At 34.8% G+C, this 27,030-nt stretch overlaps 1 protein-coding gene across 1 annotated transcript in view; it reads left to right on the top strand.

Annotated features, from left to right (window-relative positions):
* Positions 1–5,815: 5,815 nt before the first annotated feature.
* The window catches only part of LOC145679516 (aminopeptidase N-like), a 64,708-nt gene continuing 43,493 nt past the window's right edge, over positions 5,816–27,030 (top strand). The window contains exons 1-3 of the mRNA XM_081750095.1: positions 5,816–6,240; positions 16,540–16,695; positions 18,372–18,671. Coding sequence (XP_081606221.1) covers positions 5,816–6,240; positions 16,540–16,695; positions 18,372–18,671 — 881 coding nt within the window. The remainder of the gene's footprint in view (positions 6,241–16,539; positions 16,696–18,371; positions 18,672–27,030) is intronic.

Below are 27,030 nucleotides of genomic sequence, written 5' to 3'. Positions count from 1 at the left end.
TATTTAAAAAAATCAAATATTGTGCAAAATTGCATGTGTTTTGGAAGGAGAAGTGGTGAAGAAAGATGTGGTCAATTTCAGTGTTACTGAAATTTCGTGTTTCAAATATGAGAGAATTGTTTCTTCTGACGTGGAACGATCTTTCTCGCAATATAAGATGCTTTTAGAGATAATCGTTACAAATTTTCAATGGAGAACTTGGGGAAAACTATGGTGGGCCACTGCAACGCTTCCAAGGAATAGCTCGCTGAAAGATAAGCATTTTAAAACTGACTTTGAACATGTTTACAATACACATAATATTAAGTTAAGTTTCTGTTACGAAATATTTTTATTTTTGTCACATATTTTTCTGGTTTTATCACATATTTTCAAAATTTGTGGCACATAAATAAATATTTCTGAGGTTTCTAGCACAAACCTCCGTTCCCTAGTTATAAATGTTTTAATTTAGTGTTTTACCAGATACGGAAATATTCTTTCTATTTTTACTTTATTTCACATTGAATATTTCCTCTGTTTCAGGAATACAGACAGGAGTTTTCTGCCAGGATATATACAAAACTTACTTCTGTCTTTGGTACAAAACGAACATTCTTATAATGTTTTTAAATGAATTAATTATCTATGAAAATATTCCTAAAAAATTATCAACTATTGTAAAATTGGGGTGGACTATGAAACATAGTTTGCAGATTTGGGAGGAAGGCAGGACCGAGTAGGTTTGGGAAATTTAAGAAATGGGGAATTTGTATGAAGAACGATATTCTGAAGTTTGGTGTCACAATGGATATGAAACAACATAGAAACATTTGACGGACAAGGATCTGAAATGCCAACTCCTGCTGAGTGAAAGTTTTAGAAAAAGATAATAAGAACGTGCTTCATCAAAGTGTTGCTTAAGCTTTCTTTTGCTTGTTAAGTTTCGTGGTAATTGGTTTTGGTGATTCTTTTTTTGTGGTTTCCGCTAAGCCAATATAGTTTCCCTGAGAACGTTTATTTATCACAAGCGGATCTTTGTATATACAATCTCGACTAGTCAACCTTAAATGATAATTTGTTCCTAGGGTAACTCGAAGATACTGAATGTATTGATAATGACCATTTTTTTAGTAAACGTTTGATTGTGTGAACTATGGACTAGTAAAATGTGTCACATACAGTGATTTAAAACACTGTGAAGTCACTCCTACAATATCCATAGATTCGACAGATATAAACAGTATAGTTTTATGTGGTAACAAAAATTACATCTTTAAAGCATATCAGATATACTGCCTGCTATTTTGAATCTTCCATAGTGGCTAATTTTGACAAACGATAAAAATCTAAACTAAGATCTATCAATTGAGACTACAATTGACGGCCTTCTTCATTGAGATTGGCCATGGGTATTGGACAAATTTCTCCAAGTCAAAGACAGAAAGCGACATAAACTTTTATTTCTGTGAAACGGCAAACAGAGTAGGTACGATTTGGTATCAGATCACTAGTAAGCTTTTTAGATTTTTTGTCAAATTTCGTTAAAATCAAAGATTAAGGTCAATTTTGGTCTTGATTGATCACTGCCTAAGAGTAAATTTGATAGAAATCGTACGAGAGTAAGGACAATTTAGAGTTAGATCGAGAAAGATTTAAAGATAATGTTGGTTCAAATCAGTCAAGAGTTGCGGTAAATTTTAATTTAGATCAATCAATGCTGACGGTCGATTTTGACTCAGATCAATCAATGATTAAGATCAATTTTGGTTGAGATCGTTTAAAGTTTAAGGAACTTTGATTGAGACGAATCAGAGCTTAAGGTCAATTTCGGTTGAGATCGAACAAAGGTAGAAAATGTTTTGGTTAAGATTAATCTAGGCTTAAAGTGAATTTTGGTTTAGATTGATCAAGGCGTAAGGCTAGTTTGGTTAATATCGAAGAAGAGTTAAGAAAACTTTTAGTTGAGGTCGATCAAGATTTAACGAAAGTTTGATTTAGATCGATCAAAACTTAAAGTCAATTTTCGTTTATATTGTTGAAGGCCAGAGACCTAAATCGACAAGTGTTCAAAATAAAACACGAATGTTAGAAATTATAATACTGAAAGATGTCAGCGATCTGGTAAACCTGAAAGTTGGTCAGATCAAAAATGATCTGCATAGAGAGAAGCCTATTAAATCGAAATTATTAAGCGACTAAATGCATCTTGAAAATTACTATACTCTAGAATAACCTGAAATAAAAGCGTACATATTGTGACTCTAAATTAACCTCCAGTATGTCATGATTATTAAATTAAGACACACATAATTAAGGTAATGTTATTCTGGTATTGAAATTTTGAAATATGTTCTTCACATACTCTTCTATAGATAAATCTGTGATTAAATACATAATTTTCAAAATGCAATATGAAAAATAACTATAATTCTATTTCACTTTATGATGACGTAACTGTTTAGTAGCTTGTGTGTATATCTTGAAAGACTTACATTTGAATTGCATTGGGAGAACTAGAACAAAGAGTAATTTTGATGTTTTCTTTTCACGTAATTTTGTTGAATATGTTTGGGTGTACTGATTATGTGTTTCTATTAAAATTTCAACATAATGTCAATAATTTTCACATTTACAAACTACTGTTGAACGAAACCAGATATAGAAGTACAAACTGTAATACAGTATAAAACGTTGGAAGTAATCACACACTATCGCAATGTATAAAACTGCAACACATTGTTTACTAAGTTCTGTGTTCTCTATACGACACAATTCCACAACTTTAAAACTTTAAGTGTAAACAGTCTTATATCCCTCTTCTGCTAGTATTTATTTAAACTGTATCTAAAATTTACTTCAACAATAACTTAAAGTGAATATGTTGATCACGTTCATGACAGTTTAAAATTTTGGGAATTTGACGTATTTACAGGAAAGCAAATGTTGGTTCAGGTAATGCATACTTAAATTATATCTGGTATAATGTAAGTCAATAGCCACGTCATAAATCTTAGAAATACATGAAAGTAACACTTTACTCATGGTTGAATATACTTAACTGCAAAAGATTTCTTTGAAAAAAAATTAAATATTACTTGCTTATCATTCACGAAATCTGTAAGAAATCTAAATAACTTCTTATGCTAATTGACAACTTTTGTTATAAGAACTCTATACAAGGTCTAACTTGCTAATCCTAAGCAAACTTCAACCTATTTGAGATGTATCTGTGAAAGTAAAAGTGATGAATTTTAACATAGTAAGATCCAATTACAAATTCAACGATTGTTATCTTTAGATAATCCTTCAATTTATCTATAAATACAAATTTGTTACACACGTGACATTGTTCCATATTTAAACTTCATAGTTTACAATCTTAACTATACATAAAACTGCACGAACTGACACAAAATAATGGGATACTTTTAGTTGACGTGGAAAGTTAAAATTTGGCATGATTGTAGCCTTCCGAGACTAACCCAAAAGAAAATTTGCCAAAAGTGGATATTTTTAAATTTTAGGGGGTCTAAAGGGGCGATGAAGAAATTTTCCATGTTATTTAAATGGACCTTTTTCTGACCTATAATCTCATATTTTAGGTACTTGGAATTGGAACAAAAACTTGAAATTCGGTAAGCTTGTACGTTGTTGTTAGCATTACCTAAGAAATCACGGGAAATAAAAATTTCCAACTTTAGAGCGGTTTTATAAGGAACTGAAAAATCTTTCCCGATGTTATTTATATGGGACACCTTCTACACTCCAAAATATTTAAACACTTCCGGCAGAATTAGTATGATGAAATTTTGCACGATCGTAGCCTTTTAAGACTAACTCACAGGCAACTTGCCAAAAGTGAATATTTTTAGTTTTTAAGGGGCCTAAAGGGGGAACGAAGAAATTCGCATGTTATTTAAATGAGCGTGTTCGTGGGATACAACATCTTATTTTTTAGGTAGTTGAAATAGGAAAAGAAAACTTGAAATTTGGTAGAATTGTGGATTTAATAGGTACGAGGCCCTGGGTCGAATAAATACGGGGACCTGGCCAAAGCCTAGTCATTTAATCTAAAATTAGAATTAATAAGCCACTGAGTTTCAATTCTGATGAGCCAGAAGCACTCTTAATCACTTAACTTAATAAAAGAAATGCTAAATAATTTTATAGTTAGGAAGAATGTTGTATAAATAATGTTAAGAATTCAATGTTGAAATTGCTGTGAACATAATATATGAAACAGTTTGAAGTATTTTTTATTCTACATGATGCAAAAGCGTAAACATATTCGGTCTACGTATATAAAAGAATGGTTCACTAAGAGTAAATAGTATTTCCCCAGCAGCTGTAGTGATTCACCACTAGCATTCCTTGTGGAAGCAAACACTATATAGTTTTACTGACCCAATAATATGTTAACGAGCTTGTTCTGCAGTGGCATTCCTGATCACAAAATGATTCAACGAAACATGACAGTCATACCACCTATAATAGCTTCTCTGATTACCAAGGTGTCTGTCACAAATAGTGGCACGAATTACAAAAGGTTAGAAAGATGAAGAAAATGAAATTAAATCTTTAAGTTTTACTTCCCATGGTTATGCCGGTTAGGCTAAAGAAGACGATGATTATGAGAAATGAGTGAAATGGTGGAACGATGAAAGTGGGAGGAAATGGGAGAACCCCGAGAAATTTACGCACACGGTGCTTGTCCTCCACAAAGTTCACTTGGCGGGGTCTGAGATCGAACCCGGAACCGCACAAACCAGAGGTGAACGCTCTAACGCTGAACCACCGCAGCCCCCGGTTAGAAAGATGAATCCTTGTAGTTGGACAACAGTATGCAGGTAGTGGAGGTGTTGGCTTGTGAAAAAAATGAAATGAAATCTTTGAGTTTTACGTCCCGCGGTTATGCCAGTTAGGCTAAAGGATTTGGTGATGATAACTAATGAATGAAATGGTGAAATGAAGAAAGTGGGAGGAAACGGGAGAACTCCGAGGAAACTCACGCACACATTGTTTCTCCACCACAAAGTTCACTTGGCGGGGGCTGGGGGATCGAACCCGGGATCCCAAGCACCAGAGGTGAACGCTCTACCACTGAGCCACCGCGGCCCCCAGGTGTTGCCTTGTGTCTCAAGTTGTATATTATGTGATGCGTGAAGACGAAATTTGCTGAGCAAACAAGTTTACGATATCGTGTCTACATGATGGTGGCAAACATATTAGAATACAGGTGTTGCATTATTTTCTCGATGAAGGTGTCAATCGAAAAACAATATACAACGCGTTTGTGAGAAACGTAACGAACATTGTCCTTAAAAGCAAGAATAAATTGGGAATAATCTCGCTTTTGAACCAACTGAAGCTTCAGGACTTAAAGTAAAAGAGAATGTAATTGGAATTAATGCTCATAAAGTGAGATCCAAATTCCGGTCGTCCAAGGACACTGTCGTGGTTTGAAGAAACTTGGACTGAAGAGTTATTGACGCTTTGTGAAACCCCGATACATATGTCGTAGGTATTAAATTATTGAATTGGCATTTTCGAAGCGCTAACATTCCAGAGCTCATATTGCAATGACTATTTTTCAGTTATGTAAATTTGAAATTGTAAGTCATTTTGACAAATTTATAACTAAAATATAACAAATTAAAATTTTTCAAATGATGTTGAAATATCCTGAAATAGGTATGGTGAACATAACAATATATAATTTTCTTATTACTCTTTCTAGGAAGGCAGGGTAGAACATTGTATCGAGCTGCCACCAAACAAATGATCACCAACTAGAAAGAAAATGTTGAAGTTTGTGGTTATAGTACTTTTCATAATGTGTAAGCTATGTTTTAATCAGACGCCGTTCTATAGACTTAATAAAGATGTTGTGCCTAAAGTCTATGATCTCCAGATACTAACTGAATTTGAGGAAGGTGATTTCACATTCGGCGGGTTTAATTATATAACCATCACATGTATGGAACCTACAAATATAATTAAATTGCACTCTGCAGACCTCAGGATATACACTGAGGACGTTAGGTTATTTTCACTTTCTAATTCAGCGCTGATGACTCCAGTAGGGATTGTAAGCCACAGTTTTGATGAAGAATTCGACTTCTATGTGATAACCCTTAAACAGCAACTAGAACCTGGAAAGGAATATCAACTCGTCATCCCATTCTCTGGAATTCTGAATGATCAGCTTGTTGGCTATTATAGAAGCAGCTATGTAGATTCCAAAACAAATCAGAAAGTGTAAGTAGTATTACCACTTCTTACTATATTTTTTTGCACCCGCAAATTATTTACTGCACTGACAAAACTACTAATTAGTTTCACACTTGCGGAAAGAATTCATTCCTCATTAAATTTAGGAAATCTTTATTAGTACAAGTGCGCACTGCATTTAGTGGTGCACAGTAGGTCAGCAGTAAAGTGCTGACATTTGAACTGAGGTATATCTGGTTCGATCCCAAATTATGTGGGTTTGTGGTAGGGAACATCGTGTCTGTTGTTTTTCTCAGATTTCTCCCATTTTCTTCCACATTGTCATTCCACCATTATTTCGTAATCTTCGTCTCTTTTGACCTAAGTAACACAAGCGTGAGACGTAAAACTGATGTTTTATTTAATTTTTACGCGTAGTACAATTTAACACCAAATACAATTTAACCCTAAAATGCATTTTGATGCCAATTGGCATCATAGTGAATCAATAACAATAACAATAATAATGATATTCTTAAAATGCGTACATTAGCGAATAGCGCACGCTGATGCCATGCGGCATCACTCGAGTTAAGCTTTGTAGCACACAGTTTTCGTCTAATGGCATAGATCGGACAGGAGAGTGTCAGAGAGCGTCAGAAACCATATAGAAAGCACAAAACGTGCACATTTGTTACTTGTAAATTATTTCATAAAACCTTGTTTGGTTCTTTTAACGTTAAACAAATAATTGTTTCAAATCTTCTATACCACATGGTTTCAGCTGATATTGACACTAAACTCTGTTTTTACTAGTGTAATACAACCATCACATCTTATCCTGTAACTTCATACCCCAGAAGTAAAAACATAAGAAATCATATTATTGGACATTATTTACATTAATCTACGTAATTCATAAAGAAAGAAAAAAGAAAAATAATTTCAACACGACCACAATTAATTCGTGCAATAAAAGGTTAATAGTTTGATTCATCTATTTCTCCCTAAATATTGTTCTAAATATGAATTAACCATCTTTTAAACATAGGACTAACGTAAGTGCAAATCCTCAACTTTGATACTTCATAACTTGAAAATCAAAGATCTGGATAGGGAAATATTTAACACGTTAAGGTCTACCTTCTTCCGAAGTTCAGTCAAGGGTTCGGTAGTTTGTGTACAATGTGGCTCATAAGGGTCTGTTCGGTTGCAAAGATGTGAAGAGACTTTGAGGGAGATGGCTGGAACTCAGCTCAAATGTAGAACAGACTATGTAGATTGTAAATTTTAAAAGTAAATTGTCTTAAACTGGATGAAACATAGTAAAAAAAAAAAAACACGAATCATTAACACCAATGTCAATGGAAAATCAATGCGAAGCAAAGAATTAATCCACGTATCTCAAAAATCAAAAGAGGGATATGGCTGAAAATCAGCTTAAATATAGAAGAGACTATGTGGGTTCTATATTGCAAAACTAATTGTCCTAAAGTAGATGGAACATAGTAAAAAAAAGGACGATACATTAAAACTAATCTCAATGGAAAATCAATTGAAAAACAAATAATTCCTCCAGATATCTAAACGAAAGCTATAGTGAGATGGCTGAGAGCTTAAATATAGAAGAGTATATGTGGATTCTATATTCCAAAAGAAAATTGTTCTAAAATGGATAGAGCACAGTCAAAATGCACCAAACATTAGCATTAATGCCAATGGAAAATCACAAATAAATAAATAAATAAATAAAATCGTTCACATATTTCAAAAACTATAATAAGGAGATCACTAATTAAAAGCTTATTGCAAGGGCATAACAAAGAGCTTAAAAACGACGTGGATCTATAGAACGTAAGGTAAACATGGATAGAACATTGTCAAAAGTCAATGCATTTGAGTAAAATCAATAATAACGATGAAGTGCATGCATCTTCTGCGAATTGCCCAGGGTGTCCCACACGGAGGTTAAGTGTCTGAAATATCTCACATCTAGATTTAGAATTTTCAGACTCGATTTAGAATGCAACGTGATGTTTGAACTCATCACGTGACACAGTCTGGCCCTTATAGCAAACAGGATATTCCGTTTAGAACCAAATGTCTGCACAGAAAAACGTTTTACATTTATACTCATACTAGATAAGTCAAGGTGTTTTGTAAGTTGCGTGCAATGTAAGAGTGGTCCTAATACAAGTGACTCGTTCGTGAAAAGCTTCTTGACACGTGCGGATCAAAGAAAACAATAGAATATTGTAATTATTAAGAGTACGATTAACTAATGTTCGCCCCCCAAGCTTTCAGCTTGTAAATGAACTTGTGTGTACATTAGCGACTTGTCTTGGAGTAAGGTAGGAGGTAGCGCATATAGCTACAACTATCTTGATTGTGAACTATTAGGTGCGTGACTAACTGACTAACAAGTAGTTTGATCGGAACAAGTGCTGGAAATAGCTGGAAATAAAAAGTCTCAGTACACTTTACTGCAGCGGTAATTAAATTGGGATATGTTGCACGCAGTTGGTTCTCTTTGAGCTCTGCAATAGTCATGGTGATGTTGTTTAAGATCCGCTGAGAGTTTTACTCACACACTTTTCCTTTCAAGTTAGTCAACAAGGAAAAGTGTTACATACGCTGAGATCGGCTACTCACACAATTATTCCTTTTGAAAGATTTCGACGATTGCATTGACTTTCGGATTGCCAAATCTTATCGAAAGTACGTATACTACGTTTCTAGTCACTCAGTTCTTTCACAAATGAGGTGAAGAGTTATCCCACTTACCGATCTGAATTGATTGCTTCTTGGAAGTAAGATGTTATAATTCTCCTGGTTGAAGCAGCATAGTATACACCCAACTGTTGGCCATTCAAAGGTGTCTCGTGAAATTCACGCTGATTATTTATCCACTCCGTAAGTACTGGAACTTTATGTACTCTAAAATAGAAATAATCATCGTCAGTCACATAGAACAGATTCACATCTATATTTATCCTTGCAATATCAGAAAGGTATCCACTGACAATACTGTCACACGTCTCTGCTTATGTTTTGACCTCAGCTACTGCACGACGCAGGTCTTGTAAGATTGCATATGAGTACTTGCTTTAAAATACTTAGAAACGATGGTCTTGATACTTTTGTGCTAACCTCCTACTAGATTTATTCGGACTATGAGTCATACTCTACCCATCTCAGCAATTTTATCCGGTGGTCGCACTTACATTGAATACATTTTACAATAATGGCTAACAGATTCGGTAAGCACACTTGCTTATCAGTTTCTTTATGGCAGACGTCACATGTTTATTATTTATTATTATTATTATTATTATTATTATTATTATTATTATTATTATTTATTATTACCTATAACAGGGGTTTCCCCCCAATTACAATAGGTGTACAAGTATATGTTTCAAAATATTATTACAAGAGAAAAAAAATAGAAAAGAAAAAAAATAGAAAAGAAAAAGAAGACGTCATATATAAGCACCTATTACAGTATTAAATACAATAATCAAAAAGAATATTGCAAGATGCACAACTATACAAACATTTTTTCTACAATACATACTGCTTTTACAATTTGTAATTACAAATGAGCACCTATAAATTTTATTTCAACATTGCTTCTATAACTAAAGCTTCTTATTTGCACTCCAGCGAATTTTAAATAAATTTACCTAGATATGTGACAAAAATAAAAATAAAATCTTTATCCAATATTAACAGCAAGTAAAATTTAAACTACTTCTTTAATTTTTGACATATATACTTTAAATGGTCAAGAAAAATCAATATTTGAGTTAAGTTGTACCAGTTCATTATGTTTTTTACTAAGCCTTATGACAGGTGAAAATTGGTGAAAATTAGAGCGTGAAATACCATAATAAAAGGGTAACCTAATACGCAATACATCTTTCTTCACATTAAAACAAAGTGAACCCAGAAAGTCGGGATTATTAATAACACCATTAACAATTTTATACAAAAAGATATGTTGACTTGTTTCTCTTCTGGTATATAACGAAGTTACACCAAATTCTTCGAGTAAAGATTTATAAGAAATCCTTTCAAAATACGAGGATTTATTGTATTTTTTATAATAAAGAAATCGTAGAAACTTATTTTGTACACGTTCAATTTTCTCTATATTCTTTCTAGTGTAAGGAAACCATATCAAGCTAGCATATTCTAACTTACTTCTTATAAGACTATTAAATAAATTAGTCAAAGCAAATGCATTCTTTATCACCTGAGTATTTCTAAACATAAATCCAAGTAATTTGAAAGCTTCATTACACATTTTGTTAATATGAAATTCAAAGCTTAATTTATCATCCAATGTGACCCCAAGATCTTTTACAACATTACATCTTTTTAAACTTTTTCCAGACAATTGATAATCGTAACACAATGCCTTTCTCTTTCTAGAAAAAGATGTGACACAGCATTTATTTGAGTTAAAATATAACTTATTGTCTAAACTCCATTTGTATGCCCTTGATAAATCAGAATTTAACTCATTGCAGTCAGTGAGTGTTTTTATCTCTTTAAATAATTTGACATCATCAGCAAATAACAAACACCTGGAGTATTTGAAGATATCTGGTAAGTCATTAATGAACAATAAAAAGAATAAAGGTCCCAAGTTGGAACCTTGTGGTACCCCAGAATTTACCTTATATATGTAAGAATTTGTATGTCTATATGTTACGAATTGTTGTCGATCACTCAGATAAGAAGAAATCAGTTTTAAAAAATTATCACAAAAACCAAATTTAGACAATTTATTTAGAAGAATATCATGATCCAGAGTATCAAAAGCTTTTGAAAAATCCAAATAAACTGTGTCAACCATGTTTCCATTATTAAAGGAATTAAATATATATTGAACAAAGTTAACCAAATTTGTTACAGTAGATTTTCCTTGACAAAAACCATGTTGATTATTAGATATATACGGTTTAACATGATTATATATTCTTCTGTATAATATATTTTCAAGTATTTTTGATGGGGCTGAAATAACCGAAATGGATCTGTAATTTCTTATCTCTAAAGGATTACCTGATTTATGGATTGGACAGACTCTTGAATTTTTCCAGAGCTTAGGATATATTTGTGTTTTTAAAATTAAATTATAAATATGACATTCGGAATTTTCAACACTGAACAGCAACCTTTAAAAATGTATGCTGGAATCAAGTCAGGTCCACTAGATTTTGAGGGTTTTAATTTTTTTACAGCTTCATTGTATTCCGAATCAGTAACTGGATATAGAGAAAGACATTGAGAAACTATCGTGTCAACTGAATCAAATTCACGTCAACTGAATCATGTTCACCCTTCTTAAATTTCCATGTGAGAACTACTTTCTCTATAGATCTTAAAACAGTTGTGCTTCATGTAGGCCTTCATTAAAAATATTCTCTGAGGTACTTTTTCTTTTCTGAGGACCATTATGCCTGGAACAAAAGAAATAACCTTTTTTCTATCCATCTAAGCACGGAACGAACATGGCAAATATGAGCATTGTTAGTAGGAACTACACACAAAAAGAATATTTTAAAATTCGAAAATTAAGTAACTTCGAACGTTAGAATATTGAAGTCCCTTTATGTACGACGGAACACATTGTACATATTATCCTTGAGATTGATATTTTAATAGAAGAAGAAAATAAAGGACGTAAGGAAGGTATATTCATTATTGCAAGGATACAGTTCAAAGATGAAAATAAATTGTATATTGTTTAATGAGAAAGTTATTCTTCTTATGCCAAGTATTCTGGTAATATATAATATCATTTATGGAGTTATTAGATGTGAGGCTATTGTTTTTCATTAAATCATATAAAGTTCTTGATTGAAATAATATACTTGATCGGTCAAAAAATAATGCACATCCCAGTGCAAGTCAGTAATGGTAAACGCTAGAGTAACGAAGTTTTATAGGTAGAAGCATTAGTCCTGGGAATATGTCGCTCTATGTATGGTCAATTTGCGTCATTGCACTGCAGCCACTTTTATTTAAATGACACGAATGACTTAATGTTGGTAATTGCACCACTTTTTCACACAAGCAATAAGCTTGTTGTCATCTAGAAACTATATTTCATGCAGATGAATCTTCAGTGAAATTTAATATTCCTTATTCTTCCCCAGAGAAACTTTTCAGATAATTACACTCACTATTCTCGAGTTACATCATATCCCTTGTCATGAACCATGGAACCCACCGAGCACATCCTTTTCTGTATCCAGATCGTTAGACTTGCCTTAACATAGATCCTTTTGCCATACCTGTGTGCTCCGTAATGTATATCGTGATGTCAATCTTTTTGGATGAGTTCATCAATATTGATGCGATTTTATAAATCCAGACATTTACAGTCTGCCTGATCTATTATGAAGATTTAGTTTAGTCTGAAATCCCACTTTTAGCATTAGGTTTCGTCTCTCATTGTCTTGAACTCCCCTTGAAGTATTAAGTTTAGTCTTTAATAGTGTCGAAATCCCACTTTAAGATTAGGCTTAGTTCCACACTGTCTCAAATCCCACTTTAATCTTTAGGTTTAATTTCTCATAGTTTCGAATCCCAGTTTAAGCATTAGGTTTAGCCTCCAATTGGAATTTATGCATTATATTTAATGTTTCATAATCTCAAATTCCACTTCAAGCATTAAGATTAGTCTCTCTTGTTCTCGAATCAAACTTTAAGCACTACGTTCAGTCATTTTATAGTCTCGAATCCCACTTTAGTATTAAGTTTAGTCTCTCATAATCTTGAAGCACTTTAATCATTAGGCTTAATTCCTCATAGTTTCGAATCTCACTTTAAGCATTAAGTTTAGTTTCTCATAGTATCGAGTATCACTTGAAGCATCAGGTTTTTCTCCAATCCTACTTTAAGCAATATGTTAAGTCTCTCTTAATCTCGAATTCCACTTCAAGCATTAGGTTTAATCTCTCATAGTCTCAGTGTTTAAAAGAATTTTAAAAATGAACCATTCAATCAATCGTCTAATCTTTCTTTTACGAGGGTTCCTTTCGCTTAAAATATACCTTACTTACTATTGTAATACAAAACGAAAATTACTGGGACTGGTAACAATGCAATTGTCAATATACTACAAATGTTTAGGTTGAAAATGATACATTGAAGAAACACTTAAATTTTAGATGTGTTTCCTACAAGTAGTATGGAGTATAGCCCAAATGATTTCTAGGGGTGCAAACAGGCGGATTTTATGGCGCAGTTTGCGTTTATCGGATTATTTGAGGGGGCATAATTTTTCACCTAAAATGGTATGATCAGACTGAAGAATATTAAATTTGGGGAAGAAGTACATTTCGGGGTAAAAAGATAAATTCGGAGACAGAATGGTGTACTTAGGGCAGACACGTAAATGTAGGACGAAAAATGATAAATTTAGGAGAGAGAATGGTAAAATTGGGGAAGAATTGGAAATTTGGGAGAGACATTGATAAATTTTGAGAAGAATGGAAAATTTGGGAGAAAAAATTGTAAATTCGGAGAAAGAATGGTAAATTTGTGATCGAGAATGATAAATTAGAGGAAGCAAAGTAAATTTGGGGCCTGAGTGATACATTTGAGAGAGAGAATTTTAAATTTAGGGGAAAACGGTAATTTTGGGAGAGAGAATGGTAAATTTGTGGAAGAATGGGAAATTTGGGAGAGAGAATGGTAAATTTGTGGAAGGATGGGAAATTTGGGAGAGAGAATGGTAAATTAGGAGAATAATAGTAAATTTGGGAGAGCTAATGGTAAATTTTGAACGAGAATAAGTTTCGGAGAGAGAATTGTAAATGTGGAGGAAAATGGTACATTTGGGAGAGACGATGGTAAGTTAAAGGAAGAATAGTAAATGTGGGGCTGAATGATAAATTTGGGAGAGAAAATGGTAAATGTAGGGGAAGAATGGTTAATTTGGAAGAGAGAATAATAAGTTTGGGAGGAAGAATAGCAAATTTAGGAGAACAATGGTAAATTTGGGAGAGATATAGTTAATTTGGGAAAAGAATGGTAAATTTTGGAGAGAAAATGGTAAATTTGGGGAAGAGTGGGAAATTTAGGAGATAGAATGGTAAATTAGGGGAAGAATAGTAAATTTAGGAGAGATAATGGTATATTTGGGGCTCAAGATCAAACCCTTGAGAGAGAGATTTGAGCTATTTTATTTCTCAAGGTGAAGAAAATAAACGCGAGTTATCAGTGTATTTTGCTACAAGAACAACCCCACCCCCATTTCTCTTTCTCTCACTGTACCTATCTATCTCTCTATCTATCTATCCTGCAAAATAAAAATAAAAATTTAAATTAATATTATCAACTAACAGCATCTTTTTATCGCAACATATATTCGTTTTCCTTGAGTTTTTTGCAAACCAATCATAAAAATTTCCACTGAAACATGCTATTTTTTCATTTAGCTTGATATGATCTGTCGACTTTTATTTAGACAATCTTTTAGTTAATCAGAAATTAGCAATTAAGAGTTATTAATAATTTTAGGCCATGTTTTATTAACCACTGTTTTTCTCTTACTGTTGTAATTAAGAGCTTAATGAGTGTGTTTATCAAATGTTTCATGTCAATGAAGGAAATGGTTCTGGTACAGTATAAATATTTACAAAGAAATTAGTTTTGCTTCATTTTTTCGAAAACTACACACAAAGGTTTATACTCATATTTTGTTTCAGCGTAACTATCCACTGAAGTATTCTCAATCTCCGACAATTTCCTTTTGACCTTAAACAATAATAAGATTGCAGAGTCTTTAGATGGGCATATTATATTGTAAAAATAGTAAATGTCGTAAAAATGGTAACATAGACTGAAAAGTATTTAGGAACAAGATTCTAAGATGAATATTCAGACTCAAGTGAAACGGGAATGGCGAAAACTTCATATCGAGGAATTACATAATTTATACCGTTTACCAAATATTGTTAAGGTCATGAATTGTAGGAGGCTCAGGTGGGCAGGTCATGTAGCCAGAATGGAAGAAAGTAGGAACGCTTTCAAAGTTTTAACTGGAAATCCAATCAGAAAACGACAATTAGAATACCTGGGCCCAGATGGGAGGACAATAGTAAGATGAATCTCGCAGAAATATTAATACTAATTCCATCCAGTTGGCTAAGAATAGAAGTCAATGGACAGCATTTGTGAACGCGGCATTGAACCTCCGGTTTCCGTAGCCATAGAGTTAGTTAGCAATTTCCCATGCCGTGAGGGTCGGTGGACCACCGATGGACACTAGAGACATCTCACAAAAAATAGGTGGCCCCGCAGCGACGATCAGTAGTGGCCCCACTTCCGTTTTGAAAATTATAATACCATCATCAGAGACGCGACAAAGATTTTACGGCAGATAACAGCACTAATGTAGCACTAACGATGGATGAAATTTGGTAAAGTTTGGCGACATGTGGCGGGCCAACTTCAAGCACCTCAATCATAATGCTTCTTTAACAGTGTATATATACTCTACGAAAACCGTTTGGGATCAGATAAAATGCGTTCGCCATTCAATTTTATAACAAAATACCTCCCCTCTATTTACTTTATTTCATAGCTCCCCATATTCCCTTTCTAGTGATTGGTGACATTTTCAAATAAATTCATGCAATTAGACGCACTTATCTCATGATGTAGAGGAAGAGGTTACTCTTGACCCCAGAACTCCCTTAGGAACAATTCGTCAGGAGAAAATAATATATAATAATAATGGCATGCACATGATTGGCGATAGTTCGCGTTGGTCTATTCGCTATTCTCAGCGACGAATAGAAGGAGCGCTAACCGAAATGAACTCCTCGCTTCTACGCGGTAGTAACTTCAACACTCCGACTCTAGATATTTGTCTCGACTCGACGAAACCCTGTTGCCAGCGGTACACTAACGGCATTCCTTCGAAGCGCCGTTATATCGAAGATCGACATTTACATGCAAGAAGCTGCTAGGTGTTGGCGACGTTTACGGCATGGGGTAGTTAGTTAATATAGTAAAGCTTGCTAAGTAAACTGAAACATGAGAACCTAGTGGTGCTTAGACTTAAAATAGAACAATAAATCTCACAGTTAGACTGGAGAAGTTCGAGGTATCTTATAAAAGAACTGAGATTGATCATCCTAGAGAAACTGTTGAGAAGGTGCCCTCTTATTGCTTTTGTAAAAACCGTGACTTCTTAAAAAAAGGCTTATCTTAAAATAGGATTTCACTTGAACAAAACGGCTGACTACAGTGATGTAAAGTTTGCGTACTTAGTAGCTGGATTAGATGATATCAATGAATTAAAAATTTTAACCCTTTTAGGTGGATATCAGCGACGCAGTTTGAACCTATAGGTGCAAGGCGGGCGTTCCCATGCTTTGATGAACCAGAATTGAAAGCGAGATTCAAAATAAGTCTTGGAAGGCCAGATGCTATGACAGCATTGAGCAACATGCCGTTGGAGTCATCAGTAGCTGTGTATGTGTTTAACTTTACACTTTTACAACTTAGATGGACTAGATAAAAATGTAAGTTGCAATAAGTACATTTAAAATAGTAAGTAATACATTTGCATTTCTACAAGTTTATTACAAACAACGTTCCAAATATAGATATCAAGTAAGAAGAAAACATTAGTAAGCTACCAGATTACCATTATTGTGCAATGGCGTGAGACTTACAAGGAGACTTACGTAAGTATAACTCAATGTTTTGAATGAAACTTTGCTTACTTGTGAAACATCGAAAAATAATCGACACGTTTTTTTTATTTCGGGAATGGTGCGACTTTATGGTAGAAACCACTGTTTGAACTTTAAGGGTGGTCTCCGAGCATAGACAGAAAACTATAATTTACTGTAGAAGGAAACATACCTCCAGGGGGGAGATAGGATAGCAGATTCAAAATCTGAAGTCAAAATTACAAAATTCAAAATAGTGGCTCCAATATGGTGATTACAATTACAAAAATATCTGGTTTGAAATGCTGTGCAGTTAGCCAAGAACAACTATAGTCGACAGTGGTTACTGCGAGTTGATTGCAGACCAATTTGAAAGCCCTTTCTGTACTTATTTTAACGGAATGATTGATTAAAGTGCGCCTCTGCATTTCTCATTCTTCGAAATTTGATGTTAAGAAGAATACAGAAATTTTGCTGAGCGGAACGAAAAACTAATGAAGGGAATAATTAGAGGTAATTCAAAGGAGGACACTGTTGGCCAAGAAATCATAGTCTGAGGGACGTTGCAGATTATCTGATGGAAGGGACACAAGGAAGGGATAGCAAGACAAACATTAATGTTAGCGCTAATGCGTATGATTGAGATGCGAAGACGAACAGCTTACACGAATTTCTTAACATATGGTATCATCTAAATTTACAGCAAGAGCTCTCTCCAATTACGGTATTTAACTATGATTATGAATAAAATTGCGTTGGTAAAGGATCTAACCGGAGCCTGCAAATTTTTAGTAACTCTTTTAGTTCTCTAACTGCCACATGTTTTGAGAAATTTTGTTAAGATGACAATCATTCTATATTCTTGTCTCCCCTCAATTTCAATATGGCAGAGAGGTCCATGTTCAGGAGAAACCAAACATGGAGCTTGCCTTTGGATCCCAGCTTCTTCAGCTGATCCTATACACTTGAATTACTTATGTTCGATGCTTTTGCAATTTTTTTGAATCTTGCAACAAGGGTTTGTCTAAATCACGCATTTATTTTGTTGTCATCAACTTTAGTGGAACTCCCTGATCGAGAAACATTGTTGAAATCAAAATCACTAGCAATACACCCCTAAAATAATCGCTGACACTGACGTTCTTGTAGAGCATTGTCAGTAAACTTTATGCAGCTTTTTACAAGCTTAATGCACGTTTTTCACTTTACGGAAATAAAACAACAATAAGCAAATATTGAAAAATCTGCAAGTCCCAACAACATCGCCCTCTTTTTCGAAGAATGAAAGAAAATCGTAAGCTGGTAAGAGTAAATCAGAAACATTTGTTGCCAAAGTATGTCATGAATTTTCCGGTAATCCAATACTAAAATGTTACATGTACCACATCCAAACTGGTAAGTAGTAAACACTGTAATAATACTTTATTCTTTCAGTGAAGTAAACCTTTTTACTTTAATTATTTTTCCTTTTAGTGACGGGCGTCAAGGATATACGTGGGATCATTTCCATCAAACGGTCCCTATGTCCACATATCAAGTTGGTTTTTCTGTAAATAATTTTATATCATCGGGAAAAGGAAACGACTACATACGCATTTGGGCACGGAAAGACGTAGTTAAAACTGCAGAATATGCTTTCGATATTACGAATAAAGTTTTGAAATACTTGGAAGCTTATTTTGATGTTCCATATCCGTTATCGAAGATAGATATGATAGCCGTTCCAGATTTCTATTATGATGCAGTGGGAAGTTTTGGACTCATAACATTTAGGTAATGTATCTCTAAACTATGTTTGATAAAGTTATATATTTATTCATAGTATATTAATCATATACCGTATGTATTCTTCCGAGATAGTACTTAAATTATCTACGTAGGCCTAAATGAGAAAATCACTAGATTTTATTAGGACACTAATGTTAACTAATATATAGATCACTATCACTTGAAGATGATATATCAAAATTAGTTAGATTAATATTTTGTTAAATAAAGCAGGAATCCTGATTTACATACAGACGATAGGCATTAGGTTTCCTTCAACATGATCTTAGTCATACTGTGGCTTGTGCATTGATTTAAAGCACTATAAACTGATACAAAATTCGAAATAAGAAACAAGGCAATAGAGCACTTTCGAAGTAATCAAGACTTTCACTGAGCATGTGGCATGTGAAAAGTTACAATAGCCTTTAAAATATATAGATTTTCATCACTGTAATACGCTAATATACAAACTTTAGGGATAGATAGATAAAACAATATAAAGAAAATTGCGCATTCCATGAAAATGAATCAAAGTTCTACAGCATTCTGCCAGAAATCTCCCACACTTGCACAAGGAAGAATACATTGCATAGCGTAACATCACCATAATTGTAGCGAGGCTGCTGAGAAAGACTCGGTATTTCTAGTTGGCCTTGAACCGTAGCATCAAATAGAACAGCTGAATCAAAGAGACGAGACAGTGTGTGTCAGTTTGAGAGCTGTTAATGTTCAGTATACTGGTGCCACAACAACATGGCTCGTAGTCAGTATGTGAATGTCATCACACGGGGAAGAACCATCGTGAAATTAGAAGTAAGATAAAGTGTGACAAGTGGAGGTCAGGAGTATGATATTGCCAACAGTATTGTTTCACATGCATAGGAAGCGTTCCGAACAACAGGTAATGCTGTGAAAAAGTGAGAGATGGACGACCACAATTATCTACAGCAACGGAAGACCGCTACATTGTGCAACATGTAAGAAGGAACCAATGTCAAACTGCGGGCAGTTGTAAACATTTTTTAAAGGACTGGAAGGCGATCAATTTCGCGCTCCACAATGGCAGGTTGAGTGCATGGATGCGGTCTTCTTTCTCGAAGGCCATTACATTGTATTGTTCTGACATCCTAGGCATTGATGACATCCAGACATCCTAGTGCCAATAACATTAGGACTGGGTCAAGGAGGAGTGGAGTTACGTTCTCTTCTGCAATGAGAACAAATTATGTCTAAGTAGTGATTCTGAAAGTAACCTCATCTACTGAGAGATAATATGTGAATAGTTAAATGAAATGAAATGAAATTTTGAGTTTTACTTCCCACGGTTATGCCGACAAGGCTAAAGGAGACGGTGAAGATGCGAAATGAGTGAAATGGTGGAATGAAGAAAGTGGGAGGAAACATGAGAACCCCGAGGAAACCCACGCATACGATGTTTGTCCAAAACAAAGTTCACTTGGCGGGAGCAGGGTTTGAACTCGAGACCCCATCCACCAGAGGTGAACGCCCTACCACTGAGCTACCGCGGCCCCAATATGAGAACAGTGTCCATAGGAACATTATAAAGCATGATCATTTTGGTGGCCCACTGTTCTTCTGTGGCGAGGCATAATGTTGGACGAATATATCGGCCTTTCAATTTTCAAACACGATACACTCACCGGTCAACGTTATTCTGACATTGTACTCCATATCCACGAATGTCTCTTCAGAGCTGCAGTCATCCCCAAGATATACTAATCAAAAAGCAAAGGAAATTTAGTTTTGCATGTGTTGCATGTTTTCCTGAAAAATATTTATAAAACTGTACTCACATTGAGCACTAATGAAACAGACCATACCGTGTGCAAACAGGTAGGGAAGAAAACAAGGATCACAGAGCTCCCTTGTTGCTCTATTGGTAATATACGCTTCGTCAGTGAGAGAGACTCGGATTCGACTTCCGGCAGGACTTGACATTGTTCGGATCTCGCGTTAAGCTGCAGGCCCAGTCTCATATAGCCTCGGTGCTGAAAGAAACGCTAAACTCTAATGTAACCAACCAAAACCATTACCGCGATTCCAAGTACTAGATATTTTTGCAATTATGAGTGTTTTATTTGAAGCCTATTCAGTCTTTTTCATTTCAGTGCTACAATGTAACGACTTCTTAAATCGAGGAGTTTGATTAAAATAAAATTAAGGAACTCATAGGCAAAAAAGCAATATGTAGACTTCTGTACATGAAGGTAATATTATTATTAAAATCCCAGTACCATTCTTCCAGTGTCACAACTTATTTTCAGAAGTGGACAAAAGTTACTTGTACTGCAGTGAAAATGCTGACAAAAAATAATCATAAATTTACTTACTAGATGGTGCGGGAGACAAGCGTTATCAAACATTTTAAGTCTACTATAGTTTTTTGCATCTCCAAATGCATTTGTAATTCAGTTACTCATTTTGCGGCTTGTACGTATGGTGACACTGGGAGAAAGGAAAGCAATATGAGAACAGCTGTACTGCCGGCGATATTGGTCGTTATTTTTAAGAGACGAAGTGAAATAAAAATCTTAGAGTTCAACCTATATGCCGGTTAGGGTAAAAGAGGCGGTGATGATGAGAAATGAATGAAATGTGGAATGAAGAAAGTGGGAGGAAATGGGAGAACCCCGAAGAAACCCACGCACACGATGTTTGTCCATCACAAAGTTCACTTGGTGGAGCAGGGTTTGACCCCGGGACCTCATGCACCAGAGGTGAACTCTCTACCACTGAGCTACCGCAGCCCTCTTTTTAAGAAACAGTAAGCATTCATAGAAGCTACACCAACTTCAGCACAAAAGAAAAAAAAACATATTTTGTTAATTCCTCTGTTCTACCCATAATAAATACCTAATGTTATCATTCAACAACTTGTAATACATAATCCATCCTTTCTTATTCAGAAAAGGAAAGAGTAATCGCCCTCAAGACAAGACGGGCCCGCACAGTTTTCTTTGCAGGACTTGCAGATGCAAACGCTATGCCTCGGGCATACGTGGAACACAATGTTTCTAAACATTTTCTGTCAGTTGTGCTTAAGAGTAATCTTAGCGGCAAAACCTCTTAAGTAAGAACATATTTCACAACAGGGAGTTGATGCATTAAATATACTAAGTTATTAAGAAGTACAATAAGCAATATATATACATGTACAGTTTGATTCAAAATTCCTGGTCAGTCATCTCTCTTTGGTAAGATCTTAAGCTTCTTATTCTTACGCACAGTTCGATCGAAATCAAACAAATGAGGATTTTCTTCTGTCAATAATAATCTTTATTTAGAAAACAAGTATTGGAATTTTCTTTGTAATCTTGCGTGAAAATATGCCCTTCCAAAATAAGGTGAATATCCAACAATTTTTGAATAACACTGTATATACTACAATCCAAAATTTACGTTCAGTTTTTAAAAATACTTCTACAAGTACTTATCCTGCATGCATTTAAAATTTTGCTGAAAAGCGTGAAAGGAAGAAGAAACTTATTTCAACAGGTTTGGACTTGAACTTTAAAAGATACCCAATGTTTGTTATAATATCAATAATTTATTTAACACAGTGAAAATATTATCAACTTTTGTTGTTCATAATCATGAAGAAATGTAAACCGAAAAGTGAAGATTAGCACGTAATACAATAGTAGAAACTCACAGAAGGACATCGGGTGTAGATTTTCGTTTTGGACGAAATTCATACCACACAATGTGCACACAACGCTAGTTAGAAGATCCCGGCACACTGGCCATCGTATAGGGAAGGCTGATCGTGATGTCTGTGAAGGATATGCTGCTAGTTTGAAGGCCGTCAGAAAACAAGAGAGTGTCTTTGAGTTCGCGAACCCGTTACATGTGATTATAAACCTCCATGTGAAATGCCGGCGAACATCTAATGTGCAAAGTTAATTAACGTTGAGCCTGACCGTATAGTAGATGCTGATAGAGGCCGGTTGATCGATCGACATGTTATCGCCAGTGTGGGTTGTGAGATATCAGTGAGCAATCTTTTGATTTACACAACACCTCAGCAGACGAGCTTTCTCAGTTACGTAGTACAACGAGAAGAGCGTGCTGCAGGTTTCATTCGAACAGCTTTAATTAAGAGAAAGGCGATCGACAATATAATACAATCTTTATTGAACCACCAACATTATACAATATTTGATAGATACAAATCTGTTATCCCGCACTTTTCGCACATTTACTTTTGATACCTGCTCATCGGTAACGAAATTGCAGAGGAACGGGACGGTAATGAAAGTAGCTCATTTTGGACAGTGTGATAAATGTGCCGTGTCCGTAGACGGGCGTGTGGGCGGGAAAATTTACTGTGTTTAGTAATTACAATCTGATCCTATACCTGATATCCGATTTTTTTTGGATGGGATCAATGTGCTCTCCTACTTTCCTCTTGACTTTATTTCGACGCAGGTGATCCAGGTTTCATTTTCGGAGAGAAATTATGTAATTCGAATCTCATATTGAGCTGTAGGCATATGCCTCATATGTCCTAGTGCTGAAAGAAGGAACATTAAAACTTAAATCAAACAATACACTAATTTGAAGTTCATTTAGGGAAATATGAGTACCGCATCTTACGTTTGTGGTATCGTTTCGAATTCAGTCCTATTATATGATTTTATCTTACTTGACCTTAACTGAATACTCCTCAAAGCCACCTTCTAGCAGGATAACGCATCTTTATGTTTCTTGGTCTACTAGGTCTCCAGACCTAAGCTGTATCGTGGACAAACGGGGCATATCAGGAAAACACCAGCAAAGTCACCCAATTCTGTTTTGCAAAGATCTACATCAAGAATGCAATACCAAAAGCTATATGTATCATCTATGCGATTGGCTATTTACACATATACCTACTTGTGTACAGAAGGATCACTTTAAGGCGGGTATTGTATATTTCTTTGTGATGTTCTGTGAGTATCATGTTAAGACCACTGTACAACTTACCATCAATCATCTTATTTTTATGCACTAAATCTAGATAAGATCCATGCATCTCTAGTGAATGTGCTTAAATACTTATTGCACAGTGTATATTTCTACAACGTGAATTATTTTCAGTACTTTGTTGCGAAGCCATTAACATCAATTACAGCTTCATATTAATAAAACATAGAGTTAAGAAATGTATATTTTGGCGTTGGGAGTCGTCTTCTGCTGTTCTGGGAGTTAACGTAGGTTTTGGCAACATTTGTTTGGTCTTCTCTGCTACTCTGCTACAGTGAGTGGAAGATATTCAAGTCCAATGATTGAGAGAACAAGTCCATCTGAATGTTGGCTAATTTTGTATATTACATTCCTTAAGCAAATTCCAGAATATTGTGCACATTCCTCAACCTTACAAGTTACACTTCGTAGTGTTTTTTTCTTATGTTGATTCCTGGCCAATGTTTTTACGAACATAAGGAAGCATAACAATTTTAAGAGTGTCTCAGTGTTTGTACTAATTCATAGTTCCCACTCTTTATACGGAAAGGTAATCTAAGAAGGAAATCTTCCAAGTTGAAATCCAATCTAGTTTGAGATTATTTTATACACAAATATATCTCTGCATTTTTATACCTCCTACATTACAATAAAGTACAACAATACAATGGCAATAACAAAATATAATCTGCAAAGTGTGTTGAACGATTTTGGAATACTGTAATACTTAATGAATTGATTGAAGATTTTAGAATAGTAGATATAAGATAAGGTTCCATTATATAGAATGTATGAAAAAATGTTAACTTTTGTACATATCATACAAGGCACATCCAGAAAGTGACTTCCCCAGCTCCTATAACTAGGTAACCGTTGCCCGAAGTTACTGCATGTACGTGAGACATGCGCGAGCGGAACTTTCCTAGTGCTCTTAGTAGCTTTGTGGTAGTGATTGAACATGGACATTCATATTCCAGTTTCTGCCACGTGTTAAGTTTGATGAGTGATAAAGTTTTTGAAATCCATCGTCAGCTGTATTATTGCAAAAATGTCCATGCTGACCCCATGGGCCTTGCTTTGTGTTGTGGAGTCAGTTGCTTCGACATCCATCTGTCACACCTCTTGACTCTGGTGTGCAATAAGGAGCGGGAAATCTGTGGGAACTCATCGCTGAGTTCCGTTATAGTGAAGCAACGATACTGCATGATGTGTTCCCGAACAAGGTCCGTAAGGCCGTCTGCGATGACGGTTGGCCTTACACTGCACTTCTCATCATGGTTATTTTGGCGTCCTGCTGCAAATTGTCTACACCAACAATGCACCATCTTGTTGTTTATGACGTTAGGCCCATAGACCTGGCACAGCTCACGATGGATTTCAATCGGAGCTATGCCCTGTGCATTCAAAAATTTATCACTCCTAGCTATGGTACGCAAGGGAAAGTTACTTTTTTGATGCGCCTCTATTTCGGAATAAGCAGAGTTATAGTTAGGTTGTAAATTAATTCAATAGACAAAGGTATTAACTTTTTATACTCTTACTAATAATCACTAATGATGTCAAAACCACTTCCACACTACTTCAACCATTTACTGCATCTGTGTATCACTGGATACATTAACGTATATAAAACCACCCACTAAGGTTCAGAAATAGACTTGAGCAACTAACATAGAAAACTATACAATCAACTCAGCCACTTTTGGGTCATATCAAATCTATTCATAATCTCAACCACTTATGGTTTATAACAAACCTAATTACCACTTCAGCCACTTCTGGCTCATCTCAGACATCAACTCAATTACACATATAAACAATCACATAGTTATGCACTTCATTTTCTAAACCTAATTACGTTCTTCTTTTGTTTACACTATCTATATACTAACTTTTAACACTTGTCACTCCTAACATCTTTCTTGGTATAACTTAAAAACGAACTGCACCCGCTGACTCTCAACAGTTATAGTGTTCAGTAAGAGTTACGATTCAAATGTGACTTTTGGAACTTCTCATATCTAAAATTATATTGAAGAGGGATTCATACTACAAGATATACAGAACAAGCAAATATTCAATAAACTATGATAAACAAAGATTATTGAATATTTCTAAGGAACAAGTACTTACTCAATATGTTGAACAAGAATTTATGAAATAAATTATGTTGATAAAGAGTTAACTCAAGCAGTTATGTTGTACAAGAATTCATTTAATGAATTATGTTGAAAGATATTTATTATGTTGGACATTTATTTATTCAATGAGAAATGTTCAAAAAGGATATTACATGAGCTATGTTGAACCATGATCTATCCAAGGAGTCATATTGAACAAAAATGATTCAATAAGTGATATTGATCAAGATTTATTAAGTTATGTTAAACCATAATCTATTCAATAAGTTATATTAATTGTTCTACAGGGTGATTTCTTTAAAACTTACAGATTTCATTTGGGTCTAGGATTTCTAACTGAAGTCCGATTTTCTTGTGGTTTGTAGTGGGAAATTTATGGGACTATGATTAGTTGTTTAAATTCATCCTGGGTAATATCGGCCACGCCTCAAGAAAATAGCAAATATTCCCCAGTGTACCTTAGAATCGAAATAAGGTTCTGAATTTCTGAAACGAAATTACAGAATAAAAATTAAGTGTTAGTTAGAATACAAATTAAATGTTAGTGGTAACACCCATAAATTAATGTTGAATAGCTATAGCCGGTTTCTTACGATAAACAACGGACAGATTTCTTGGGCGACTTAAGAAGTTAATAACTGACATCTTCCACCACACCTGCCTGGGGGTCCGATGTTTACCTGTCTCACACAGAAACGATCCTGTTTCTTCCAATTTATTCACTAGCGACCATTATTATGACCCTGTCTGAGGTAGAGCGTGAAGTAAATTTGTTTCTAAATGCATTTTGCGTAACAACAACAGATTCCATTTTCCAAAATCTCTTAACGATAAACTCACGTTGCTTCAAAGAATGAGCTGCTATTCTCATGGTATCTTGATCATATTCACACAGTAGCACAGAACTGTACAGCCCAATTCCCAATAGAACAATCAAGTTTCCTGTTTCTTATTGACCTTGGCGAGGTTGCCAACTTACGAAGAAAACTCAGTTCTCTACACCGCACCACACCTCATTCCCGTTGTAAAGTACTCTGGGAAATATTTGCTGTTTTTCTTGAGACGTGACACATATTACCCAAGATGAATTTAATCCAGTAAACATAGTTCAGTAACTCTCCCATTTTTCGTTGATCATTTGCCACAAACCGCATGAAAATTGAACTTCAGTTAAAAATTCTAGACCAAAATGAAATCCGTGAGTTTAAAAAAATCACACTGTATTTAATAAAGTATGTCGAACCATTAGTTATTCA

Source organism: Thermobia domestica, chromosome 2, assembly GCF_964235325.1.
Source record: "Thermobia domestica chromosome 2, izTheDome1.hap1.1, whole genome shotgun sequence".
Taxonomy (NCBI): domain Eukaryota; kingdom Metazoa; phylum Arthropoda; class Insecta; order Zygentoma; family Lepismatidae; genus Thermobia; species Thermobia domestica.
This window is presented reverse-complemented; position numbering and strand designations above follow the sequence as displayed.